Source organism: Kogia breviceps, chromosome 15 (genome assembly GCF_026419965.1).
Source record: "Kogia breviceps isolate mKogBre1 chromosome 15, mKogBre1 haplotype 1, whole genome shotgun sequence".
Taxonomy (NCBI): domain Eukaryota; kingdom Metazoa; phylum Chordata; class Mammalia; order Artiodactyla; family Physeteridae; genus Kogia; species Kogia breviceps.
In genome coordinates, this window is record NC_081324.1 from 85,574,539 (window position 1) to 85,586,820 (window position 12,282).

The 12,282-nt window shown below is 47.9% G+C and overlaps 2 protein-coding genes across 2 annotated transcripts in view; one reads left to right on the forward strand and one right to left on the reverse strand.

The window, feature by feature from the left end:
* LOC136792680 (uncharacterized) overlaps positions 1–12,282 on the reverse strand; it is a 506,767-nt gene that overhangs the window by 74,725 nt on the left and 419,760 nt on the right. The window lies entirely within an intron of this gene.
* LOC136792738 (uncharacterized) overlaps positions 10,511–12,282 on the forward strand; it is an 87,752-nt gene continuing 85,980 nt past the window's right edge. The window contains exons 1-3 of the mRNA XM_067015693.1: positions 10,511–10,818; positions 11,057–11,187; positions 11,284–11,372. Of these exons, the coding sequence (XP_066871794.1) occupies positions 10,511–10,818; positions 11,057–11,187; positions 11,284–11,372 (528 nt within the window). The remainder of the gene's footprint in view (positions 10,819–11,056; positions 11,188–11,283; positions 11,373–12,282) is intronic.

Sequence of the window (12,282 nt, forward strand, 5' to 3'; positions counted from 1 at the left end):
ATGCAGTTTCTCAGTCTCCTTCCTCCCCAGATACTGAGCTCCTTTGCAGGTTAAAAGAACAATTCTTTCCCCCTCTTGCCCAGCTCTATTTTAAGCAAGTTCTGAAGGTACTTCAGCTCCCTTACAGGGTCACAGAGGCCCCCTCCCTGCAGTGTTGGACATTGGTAAATTCAGCCACTTATATCCAGCTTCTCAGACTTCGTAGTTGCCACGCGGTTCTCAGAGACGGTCCATCTAACTCCCTTTAGGGGCGGGGGCATTTCCCAGAGGAAAGTGGGGACGGAAAAGTGGCCATCCTACACGGTGTGTTGCACTGGGCTCTCCAATCCCTCCTCTGATGTCCAGTGGGCAGGGGTGTGACCGAGAAGAGCAAACCAGACTCCATGTTGGATCTATTCCTTTATCTCTAACCCTTGTGGCCTGTTGCCTGTGCTGAGTCATGCTGGCTCTGCATCTTTTGTAAAAGAATGCTGCCTAGAGCCTGAAATATACAGGAGAGCTCTTTCTCAAGGCTCTGACCTTGAAAGGTGTAACACTTTTCCATTCATATAGATAAAACATTGCGGAACATAAAATGACAATAGTCTTGCGGAGGTTTATAGGAACAGGGTGACCTGACCTACATGCACAGCTGAAGGAACAAAGGATTCCTGCACCAAGAAGTTTGCAAACAACAGCTACACCCCTCCCCTTGCAGTTCAAAAGAAACCTGAAATCTAACTCGCGTAAGATACTTCTTTGGGACGCTACTCCACTATCTTCCCGGTCTGCTAGCTTTCAAAATAAAAGTCGCTATTCATTGCCCCTGCACCTCGTCTCTCCATTTACTGGCCCGTCGTGTGAGCAGTAGAGATCAGACTTGGTAACAGGGAAGTCCTTCTTCTCAGAGGCTGCCTTTGTTTCCCCACCCCTGGTGGCCTCTTGTCATTACACCCCAAGCCCTGGAGTGTAACCTAAGCCAGAGGTGAGACACTTGTTTTCTGGGCAAAATTACAGAGAAGAGAACTATCATTTTGGTGAGGGTCCTCTAAGCTCATGGGGGCCTCCCCTTGGAAAATAAATCTGAGTGCCTAAAGCTCCTCTTCAGGTGGCAGCTAGCAGAAACACTTATGTGGGAGGCTAATTGGGGTCAGAATTGTGAAGTATGAACGGAGAGAAGGGAAGTTATGAGACCGTGATCGGATGCTGAAACTGGATGCTGCTGGTCTTCCGTATCAGAACAGGCCCCGGACATACATTACCCAAGAAGCAATGATGCAGTTTGTTCCATTTTTCTTACTCTTACCTGTTCTTGGGGATTATGGTATTAATCCAGGCTTGGGATTTGAAGAATGGAAATCACTTCAGGGCCAAAGCTGGTGACCTGAAGATCAATATCCCATCTGTTTATGGCTCACTGGTCACTTAGTTTGGCGGTGTCTTCTTTTATTAATTCAATGGACATTATTTTTTAAGTTATAAAATCACATACACTCATCGGGAAAAGATAAAACTAAAAAATATACAGGAAAAGAGACGACTTAAAGATAGCCGAGTTATGTTTGCATTAACCACCTCTCATCCTCTTTCTTCACAAGTGGAGGCGCACACACACACACACACACACACACACACACACACACACATCAGCTAAAGCCAATCTGACCTTTGATATTTAGCTAATTAGCTAACCCTCCCATGCCACCTCTTTGGGAACGTTCCTTATCTTCACTCTGAATTTCCATGCGTGCTAAGGGAATTACATTTCATTTTGTTTATTCACGCCACAATGTCTTTTGGGTGCCAGGTTCCGTTCCAGGCCCTGCCGTATACACAGTAGGCAGACGAGCCCCTGCGTCGCGGGTCTTTCACCGCAGAGGAGATTTTCCGGTGATTTCCATCTCTGCGCCTAACTAGATTCTTGGTTTCTCTTCTAACTTCCACTCTTGTTTCCTGCTCCACTGAGGCTTTCATGGGATACAGCCACTTTGACTTGATTTCTGCCTCCCAGCCATAAATTCACCCTTTTTGCTGGGGCTATGCGATGGTCAACGTTCGGTGGCAACGTGCATGCGCTAAGGGATGCCCAGAGAGCTGGCAAAGCATTATTTCTGCCGTGTCTGTCTGTGAGGGTATTTCTGGAAGAGATTAGCATCTGATCCAGGAGACTAAGAAGATCACTGTCACCCACGGGGATGGTTATCCTCTTCTGCTCTGAGGGCCCAAACAGAACAAAGGTTAAAGGAAGGGCAAGTTCTCTCCTCTGGAGCTGGGACATCCATCTTCCCCTCTGCGCTCGGTCATTGGAACTCCTGGTTCTCAGGCCTTTGGACTTGGATTGAATTACACTACCAGCTTTCCTGGTTCTCCGGCTTGCAGACGGCAGATAGTGGGGCTTCTAGGCCTCTGGAACCAGGGGAGCTAACTCCTGTACTAAATCTCCTATACAGCTCTCCGTATATCCAATTGGTTCTGTTTCTCTGGAGAACCCTGTATAGTACAGTCTGCAAAAATGAATCTGGGCCCTTATTTTTTTCCCCTTTACCAGCTGACACTGAAGCTTTGTCAGTAGAGGGCGCTGGAGAGGCACTGCAGAAGAAACGTCTATTGCTCCCGGGTTCCAGAAGGAGAGGAAGGCACTGGAGGATAGGGGTGGGGGGGGAATGCTTCGAGTGCGGGCAGTCAGGATCACAAAAGGCTTCTGAGAAGTTTTTAGATGGGGGAACAATGCAGTAATGTAGGGGCATAGAGCAATCGCAATTGACCTTTACTGTTTCCTTCTGCAAAATGAAAATAAAAGTTCCCAAGCTGTCTAAATGCACTGTAATTAGCTCTCTGGGGTGATGTGTTAGATGATTAAATACTTTAAAAACTTTGCCTCCTGGATGATCCAGAAATTGGCCAGTGCTACTGTTCAATATTCCACTGTCTACCTGGACAGTGCTCTTATTGGCCTGGGTCACAAAAAAAAAAGGGAGGGGGGTGGATTTTGTTCAGTCTTTTTATCCTGGTTGAATTGACCACAGCTAGATTTGTGAGATCAGACTCAGCAGTTTAATTATCCTAAGTTCTTGAGTAAAATCAATGCCCTTTGGCAAACCTAGTTTATATCATTAAAGTCAAGTCATCTGTTTGTTTTCCAAACGTTGCCTACCAAATATAGTTTTCAGTAACAGCACTCACAGGTTCATGGTTAAAAATCAACAGTCCTTTTAATCGTTAAATACAAATACATATATCAATATTACGAGAACATCATTTGCCTTTTTTTAGAAACAAACTCCAATTTATGATGACATGATACAGGATAAGAATAAATCTGATTTAAATGTTGAGATAAAGGTGGAATGTAAATGTTGGCTAGCTTTTCCTTTTATTTATGTAAATATTCATGTCAGTAGCTTCTGACTGTTTCTCTGAAAGTTGTTAGAGAATTCTGTGGTTTTGTCTTTCTTTATAATTATGGCTGAATTAAGAATTTTGCAGTTGACATATAATTGCAGTTGACATATAATTGCAGTTGACATATACCAGTTTTTTCTAACTGTTTATATTTTGTTGCCGATCTACCTCCCTAATCAAATATTTTCACCTCCCACTTCGTTCAAGTTGTGATATGTTTGCTAGCTTTTTCTCAAAAGCAACTCATCTAAAAATTACCGTATATCCAGGCAACCCATGCTATAGGTTGAAAGCGAGTGTTTCCCTCCCTCCCACTCTGATATGAGCTGGATAGTGTATTTCAAAATGGCAGCCATGTTGTGGTTCCCAGTGGCCAAGAATGCAGACCCGAAACGTCAGAGTAAAGACAGCAACCCCACATCTTAGGATGGTTTGCTTCACATAAATATTAAGACCTGGGATACCCAGACAGTTACAGATAGCATTGGGGTTACTTCCTGTCTGTGTTTGGTTTATATTTATTCCTGCTGCAATGTATGTCTCAAACAGTAATAGAAATTCTTGCAAGTTCTTGATCAAGCTAGCTTTTCCCAGATTTAATTTAATGATCCCTTATTGCCTGTTCTATACTAATAGAAATATACATTTTGGGGGGAGATAGATATTTTTTCTGCATGGATGAGCATGGCCTTGGAATTTCATTAAGTTGGGTTTTATTCCCTGTCTGTGTTTTCTACTGAAATACTGATTTTGTCTACATTAATCTGACAACCTGGGTGAGAATTCATTCAAAATTTATATTTTTGTTGGCTTTGTTGCTTGATTTACCCTGACTACAAGTACAGTATAGGAATTCATACTAATGTCATTTATTTTATAGTGCGCTTTGCTTTTTAGTTACCAGTATTCTATGAACTACCATACTGGCCCTTTGTTTTCATAATGATACATATAAGGAATAAGTTCAGTTTACTGGCATATTTGTGGTATTTCTTCTGCTGTATTCCAGTATTATTGGCTGATGTCTTTCTCTTAACTATGTGATTTTATAATTTTTCAGCACTGGTTGGCTATTATTTCAACTCCAGAACTGTTTCCTCATATATAATATACAGCATATTGTGTTTACATGAGCAACGTTATATATTTTTCCTACAAAACAATTTTAAAATCATTTCCCAACTGTGTATGATGTGAAGTACTTGGATTTTCCCCCATTAATATTTGTCTTAAAGAAATGAGTGTGGGGCTTCCCTGGTGGCGCAGCAGTTGAGAGTCCGCCTGCCGATGCAGGGGACGCGGGTTCGTGCCCCGGTCCGGGAGGATCCCACGTGCCGCGGAGCGGCTGGGCCCGTGAGCCATGGCCGCTGAGCCTGCGCGTCCGGAGCCTGTGCTCTGCAACGGGAGAGGCCTCAGCAGTGAGAGGCCCGCGTACCGCAAAAAAAAAAAGAAAAGAAATGAGTGTGTTTTATACTCGGTTATGTCTTATGGACTAGAAAATAAACTATTTCTGCAAGACTTACTGAATGAATAACAGGACAGTAGCATTTACCAAGCACAGAATTTTTGTAAAGCATAGGACATCTAGTTATATTTGAATTTCATAGAAATGACAACTTTGGGGTTTTTTTAGTATAAGTATATCCCAAATATTACATAGGATATACTCACACTAAAATTATTTGTTGTTTATCTGAAACTCAAAGTGAACTGAGTGTCCTCTATTTTCTTTGTTAAATCTGGTACCTCTATCCTCAGACAGCGCTGTCTGGCCCCAACTTGCATTTTTTTTCTCTTTCCTTCCCTTCTAGATCCCTTTTCCTCACTAAAGAAGAGATTTCTTTGGAGAATGTGGGAAACTTGAAATAGCTTCCAAAATAAAGACTTGGAAGCTTAAGATTTTAAATAAGGGTATTCATAGCGTTGCCCCTTATGTCTGAAAATGTAGCAAACTAAAGACTCTCTTCACATTATAGAGCATCAGACTATGGACTTCTAAGTTAGGACAACAGAATATTCATGCCGGAAGCAATCTTGGGGGTCGCCTCGCCCGACAACCTCGTTTCACAGATGGAGGGCGGGTGCCCTGGGTCCCCTCTAGCAGCAGGCTGTCTCCAGGTCGGGGGATATTTCCAACAGAGGGATTTTTGCCGAAATATGATTCACGGAAAGTGTGTGAAATAATTTTGAGGTGGTACACTGACCACAGAGAAAGTTACACAGGCTGAGGCCACACCGCGTGTGGAGCTGGGGAAGGAAGGAGCAGAGGCTGAAGAGGGGAAGGTGGGCTGAGGAAGGCCTCATATTTCCTCGGCGGCCCCGAGACCCTTGTGAGAGGTTCCCCACGCTCTCCACCCGTTCCTCCACTTTTCTTGGGACCACCACCAATAAAAAAAGAGCTCGCTGGTTTGCACAGCAAAGGAAACCATAAGCAAAACGAAAAGACAACCTAGAGAGAAAATCTTTGTGAACAATGCTACCGACAAGGGATTCATTTCCAAAATGTACAAAGAGCTCAGACAGCTTTACTATGAGAAAAACAAACAACCCAATAAAAAAATGGGTGGAAGACCTAAATAGACATCTCTCCAAAGAAAACAGACGGATGGCCAACAGACACATGAAAAGATGCTCAATATTGCTAATTATTAGAGAAATGCAAAGCAAAACTAAAATGAGGTATCACCTCGCACTGGTCAGAATGGCCATCGTTAAAAAGTCACAAATCATAAATGCTGGAGAGGGTGCAAAGAAAAAGGGAACCCTGCTACACTGTTGGTGGGAATGTAAACTGGTACAGCCACTATGGAGAACAGTATGGAGGTTCCTTAAAAAACTAAAAATAGTTACTTTATCATCCAGCAATCCCACTCCTTGGCCTATACTCGGAGAAAAACATAATTCAAAGAGTTACATGTGCCGCAATGTTCATTGCAGCACTATTCACAATAGCCAAGACATGGAAGCAACCTAAATGTCCATCAACAGATGTATGGATAAAGATGTGGTACATATATACAATGGAATATTACTCAACTATAAAAACGAATACAATTATGCCATTTGCAGCAACATGAATGGACCTTGAGATTATCATATTAAATGAAGTTAGAGAAAGTGAAATATTGTATGATTTCACTTATATGTGGAATCTTTAAAAAAAGATATAAATGCATTTATTTACAAAATATAGACTCTCAGACATAGGAAACAAACTTATGGTTACCAAAGAGATATAGGGGGTGAGGGATAAATTAGGAGTTTGGGATTAACAGACACACACCATATATATATATATATATATATATATATATATAAAATACATAAATGACAAGGACCTACTGTAGAACACAGGGAACTATATTCAATATCTTGTAATAACCTATAATGGAAAAGAATCTGAAAAAGAACATATCTATGTGTGTGTGTGTATACCTGAATCACTTTGCTTTACACCTGAAACTAACATGACATTGCAAATTAACCGCACTTAAAAAATGTTAATAAATAAAGGTCCAGAGCAAAGGAAAAAAAAGTTTGCTAGAATTTACCTGTTGCAGGGGAGGGAAAAAAGGAGGTCCCTGGGGACAGGGCTCTCTTTAATATCCATGTTCCTTTCAAAGAGAAGCCAAAAGGCATTTCACGTCACAGACACCTCCTTCAGCCACTGGGATATAATTTTGATAAACCTTATTCCTCTTTTTAAAATAACAGAAAACACCTCCTGTGTCTTTGAATCTACAATGCAAACCTAACATGTCAGCTTTACATCGCTCATGCTTGCACAAGCCAGCTTTTAATTCCTGTTCAGCTCCAAATGAAGAGTCAGCAAAGGGCTAGAGTTTTTTTTTTTTTTTTTTTTTTTTGCGGTACGCGGGCCTCTCACTGTCGTGGCCCCTCCCATTGCGGAGCACAGGCTCCGGCCGCGCAGGCTCAGCGGCCACGGCTCACGGGCCCAGCCGCTCCGCAGCACGTGGGATCTTCCCAGACCGGGGCACGAGCCCGTGTCCCCTGCATCGGCAGGCGGACTCTCAACCACTGCACCACCGGGGAAGCCCTGTTGTTTTTAAATAAAACCATATATGTCAAATAATCTGACAGGGAGGTAACCAAAGCCTGATCTTTTTGGAATCATTTGATTCTTTAAATTTAATTTTTATTTTATATTATAGTTGATTTACAATGTTGTGTTAGTTTCAGGTGTACAGCTAAGTGATTCAGTTATACATCTACATATATCCATTATTTCTTAAAAAATAAATATTTATTTATTTTGGCTGTGTTGGGTCTTCATTGCTGTGTGCAGGCTTTCTGTAGTTGCAGCGAGTGGGGGCTACTCTTTGCTGCGGTGTGAGGGCTTCTCACTGCGGTGGCTTCTCTTGTTGCGGAGCACAGGCTGTAGGTGTGCAGGCTCTGTAGTTGTGGCACGTGGGCTCAGTAGTTGCGGCTCGTGGGCTCTAGAGCACAGGCTCAGTAGTAGTGGCACACGGGCTTAGTTGCTTCGCGGCCTGTGGGATCCATCCCGGACCAGGGCTGGAATCCATGTCCCCTGTGTTGGCAGGTGGATTCTTAACCACTGTGCCACCAGGGAAGTCCCCATATATCCATTCTTTTTCAGACTCTTCTCCCATATTGGTTATTACAGATTATTGAGTAGAGTTCCTTGTGCTATACAGTAGGTCATCTGATTTTCACTTTTGGAGTTCGTTTGGTGCCAGCGAGTCAGTGGTGAGATGGAGGGAAGTCTGGGTGTTGTAGGGATGTCACCTGGCCCCGGGAGCACTTGGACTGACGTCATGAGGGTGCAGCCCATCTGACTTTCTCCAGGCCCTGCCTCATGGCCACAGCCTGGCACACCTTTCGGAAGGGCCATGAGGTGTGGCCCCTGTTCCCTGCCCTGGGCGCCCCTGTTGGCCGGAGATGAAGGATGCTGCAGGGCTGAGGACCGCTCGGCATCCCGGTGCACGCCGGGATGCACGCTCACAGGGTGAAACTATGACCGATGCAAGGTGGCGGGGGATGAATCCGACTTCCTTCCTCCTTCACCGTGGACCGCCTCGGCCCCCCTCCTTCCCGCCCCCTCTCAGCAGCCAGCGCCACGGGTGGGACAATGATTCCTGCTGGACGCCAGGCAGCGGCCAGCTTGGCAAAGCCCCTCCTCCCTCCCGCCTCCCCCGCCTCCCCTGGGTCCTGCCCTGCCCCAGCCCCGCTTTGCACAGCATAATAACGTCAGCCTGCAGAGACATCACGGTGGTCTCACCCCGGATGTAGGCACTGGTGGGCCTGCCACCCAGGGGCTGGTTAGACGTCTGCTGGGGAGGACATCCCGTCCTAAATAAACCCCACAGGCAGGCTTTCTGTCCTTGTGCCCTGCTCCCCTCCACCTGCCTGGAAAACAGACAAGATACCTGCAGGTACAATCTCACCATGGTGACATGACAAGCCAACCTGCTAATCATGGCGGCAGAAAATGGAACGGTCCTGGGTTCTCATGAAATGAGCCACTGTCCGAATCCTGGGCTCCCTACCTCCACACTCCTTGTTTATGCTAACTCTGCCCCATCCTACCTCGTACCCTAGCTCTGTGTATCTTTCTGATCTCCATGAATGTTCTAATCCACCCCAAAGGCACACTTGCTTCCTTAATCAGCGATGGAGAAGGCGGTGAGAGGCAATTTCTCCCGGGCTTCTGAGCTCTCAGCATCCAAGGGCACATCCGGGGGGAGATGAAAATGAGGAACCCTTTCCCAGCCATGTCAGGGGTCCCAGCTCCGTCACCCAGCTCCTTCTAGCTCCCATTAATGACTCGTCTTCTTGTCCCCTCCTCCACCCTCTACAGCACATCTGAATTCAGAGCTCCAATGCCCACAGCAAACCTGGATGGACCTAGAGATGATCATAGTAAGTGAAGCAAGTCAGACAGAAAAAGACAAATAATACCATATGATATCACCTACATGGGGACTCTAAAATATCACACAAATGAACCTATCTACGAACCAGACACAGGCTCACAGAGGTAGAGAACAGATTTGTGCATGCCGAGGGGGAGGGGAGGGAGGGGAGGGAAGGATTGGGAGTTTGGGATTAGCAGATGCAAACTAGTATATATAGAATGGGGACACAACAAGGTCCTACTGTACAGCACGGGGAACTAGATGCAATATCCTGTGACAAACCATGCCAGAAAGAGCCGTCCCTGCTGCTACGTGTGGCCACGGGCAGCTACGGCCACTGAGTCTTCTCCCCTGGGTCGCGTAGCCACATGAAGTGGAGAACTGGGTAATTAGCGTACTTCGTTTAAAAATTAATCTTCTGCTCGCTACTAGAACTATAAGAATCAGTATTTTACAGTTAACCTTTCTGGTTGGAAGTGTCTTCTTAGCTGCGCTCTGCTCCTGGCCGGCAAGTAGAATTATTTTTTCCCCAGTCTCAACCGTCCAGTCCCCTTCCTGAGGCAACCACGATCTCCCAGTGCCGTGTGGCCACATAGAATTGTGTGCTTTTACACGCACACACAGAGTTTTTACCCCATTCTAATTCCAGACATCCGAACATGTCGAAGAGGGTCGACCACCCTCCCCCTCCCGCAGGGTTGGTGAGCCGTATCAGAACTCACCAGGGCTACGCAGCGGGGAGGGAAGGCAAGAAGGTGCACAAAGTAGGGTTAAGTGGCAGAGAAGCGAATTTCTGAAGGTCCTGTGGAAACCGCCCCTCTCCCCTTGCCTCTTTCTCTCCCGAAGCTTCTGGCGGCGTAGAGGAATGCTCTCCCGCGGGTGGGCGCACTTTCTCACACCACCTCCGGAGGGGCGGGGCCGGGGCGGGGCACCCGTGGGCGGGGCCGGGCCAGGGAAGGGGCGGGGCCAGGGCGGGGCCAGGGCGGGGCGCTGCCGGGAAGTCCCGAGGGTCCGGAGCCCAGGAGGCCACAGAGGCTGGAGAAAAGTTGTGGGATCCAGCCCCAGCAGCCGCCAGAGCCGGAGCCGCCGGGGCCACGACCACCCAGCGGGGATCCGGCACGACCTTCGGAGACGCAGCCGGACCCGCCCAGTTCGGCTGCCCGGGTCGCCCCGGGGTCGGGGGGGCAGCCGCGGGGGCCGCGGGCGGGAGGCGTGAACCTGGGGGCTGCGTGATGCGCTCCAAACACAGGGCCCCGGGGCTGTGCGGGGCCACCCTGCCGGGCAGAGGTAAGGCAGGGGCGGGGCCGTCTGTTGCGCCGGCCCTTGGGCGGGGGTCGCTTGAACTTGGGGTTTGTTGGGGAAATCTGGAGAGGGCGCTGCTGCCAAAGGCAGCGCCTCTGCGGGGCCCCTTCCCTGGATGGGCAGACCCTGGGTCAGCCTCGTGGGGGGCTGGGGCAAACGTGTCCGTTCCAGGATCTTCAGAACCCCTACCTGAAGCCATCGGAAGCACCTGGAGTCGGACTGCGTTCCGATCCCGGAGGTGAGGAGGGGGCGTGGCTGAGGGCATGCGTTCACTGCAGCCCACTCGGGCTTTCGTGGGGTCTACCCCCAGCCCACACTGAACACACTATAACACCTGGGATCCAGTAAGCGGGGTCCGGTTATGTGAACCCCCTTTTCCGCCAATCATAGGATCACCTTCAACCCCCCATCTGCACCTTGTCAAACTGGGACTGGCGGAGAGCCTGGCTTTTCGCACCCCTTCTGCCCAACCCCAGTTCCCAGAGCTGCTCGTGGATCACCGAGGCAGGCGCGCTCACAACGCGGCTACAGCAAACCCGAGCTTGGCAGAATTCGCGGACTCCCCCTGACACCCCAGATTCGGTCCGATGTGATTTGGGGGTTGCAGGTAGGGGTTGTCGGGCCCAGAGACGCTGGTGGGTGCGAGTCTCTGGAACAGAACCGGGCTTCCCAGGAGTCCCCTACCTGCAGCCTTTCACCCCAGGGGAACGCGTGGCTTCTTGGAGTGGAGGGAATGTCACGGACACGTCGGACACAGCCCAGCGCCTGGAGCATTCACTAGCAGACCAGCTGGTGATATGACAACTGTTATTTTCACTGTGCACACTTGGGGCGGGGGTCACCGCGCCGACTCGGCGGGTGGGGCGGGAGAGTGGTCTCCAAGCTCCTGGCGCAGGTGGCATCAAGCGCCCTTTCTCGCCCAGCACTGGCTTTGGTGGCACTGGGGACCTGCGAGGGGCCAGGCTTTAGCCCTGCAGGGACGCTGGCGGCGCACGGCTCCTGCCAGGGTCCTGGGGTGCGGATACAGGAGGACAGAAAGCGAAAATGTGGTTTTTTTGCCGCCTGCGCAGTAGCAAAGGGTCTGCAGGGCCGCATGGGTTAAAGGCACTGGCAGCGGGGCCAGGGCATCTCTGCGTCTTGCTTCCCTGCCCAGGTTCCACTCCGGCCCCTGCACGAGCTGATGGTCAAAAACTAAATCCAACTCAATGGGAATCTTTTTTTCTCTCCTTCCTGAGACTCTTTAAGCTGGGCTTGACGCACTTCTATAGAGATACTGAGACACACCACCAACTGATGTTAAAAAGTTGCATTTGCTCTTCAGAAATCCACCTTCCTTGAAATTTGAAATTCTCCTTCTATCAGCCTAGTCTTGAGACAGCTTTCAGTCTCTGTGTGTGTATGCACAAGTTGTGTGCGTGTGTATGTATACCTGCTGTTGTTGTTTTTTTAAATGTGCCTAAACTCAAGTTCATCTAGAGATGGGCCAAAGAAACAATAGTCTGACACAACACTCCAGAAAAAGCTGGCTATTCTGGATTTATTAAGAGGTGGAATTGTTCTGTTCTTTATGGGCAATTTAAGGTGCTTTTCAGGCATAATCTTGACTGCATACTTGCAGACTTTAGAAATTGACATCCTCATATGAGGAGGATAGATTTTAACAAGCTGTTTAAACAAACTGGAGCTTGTGGTGTCCCTGTAA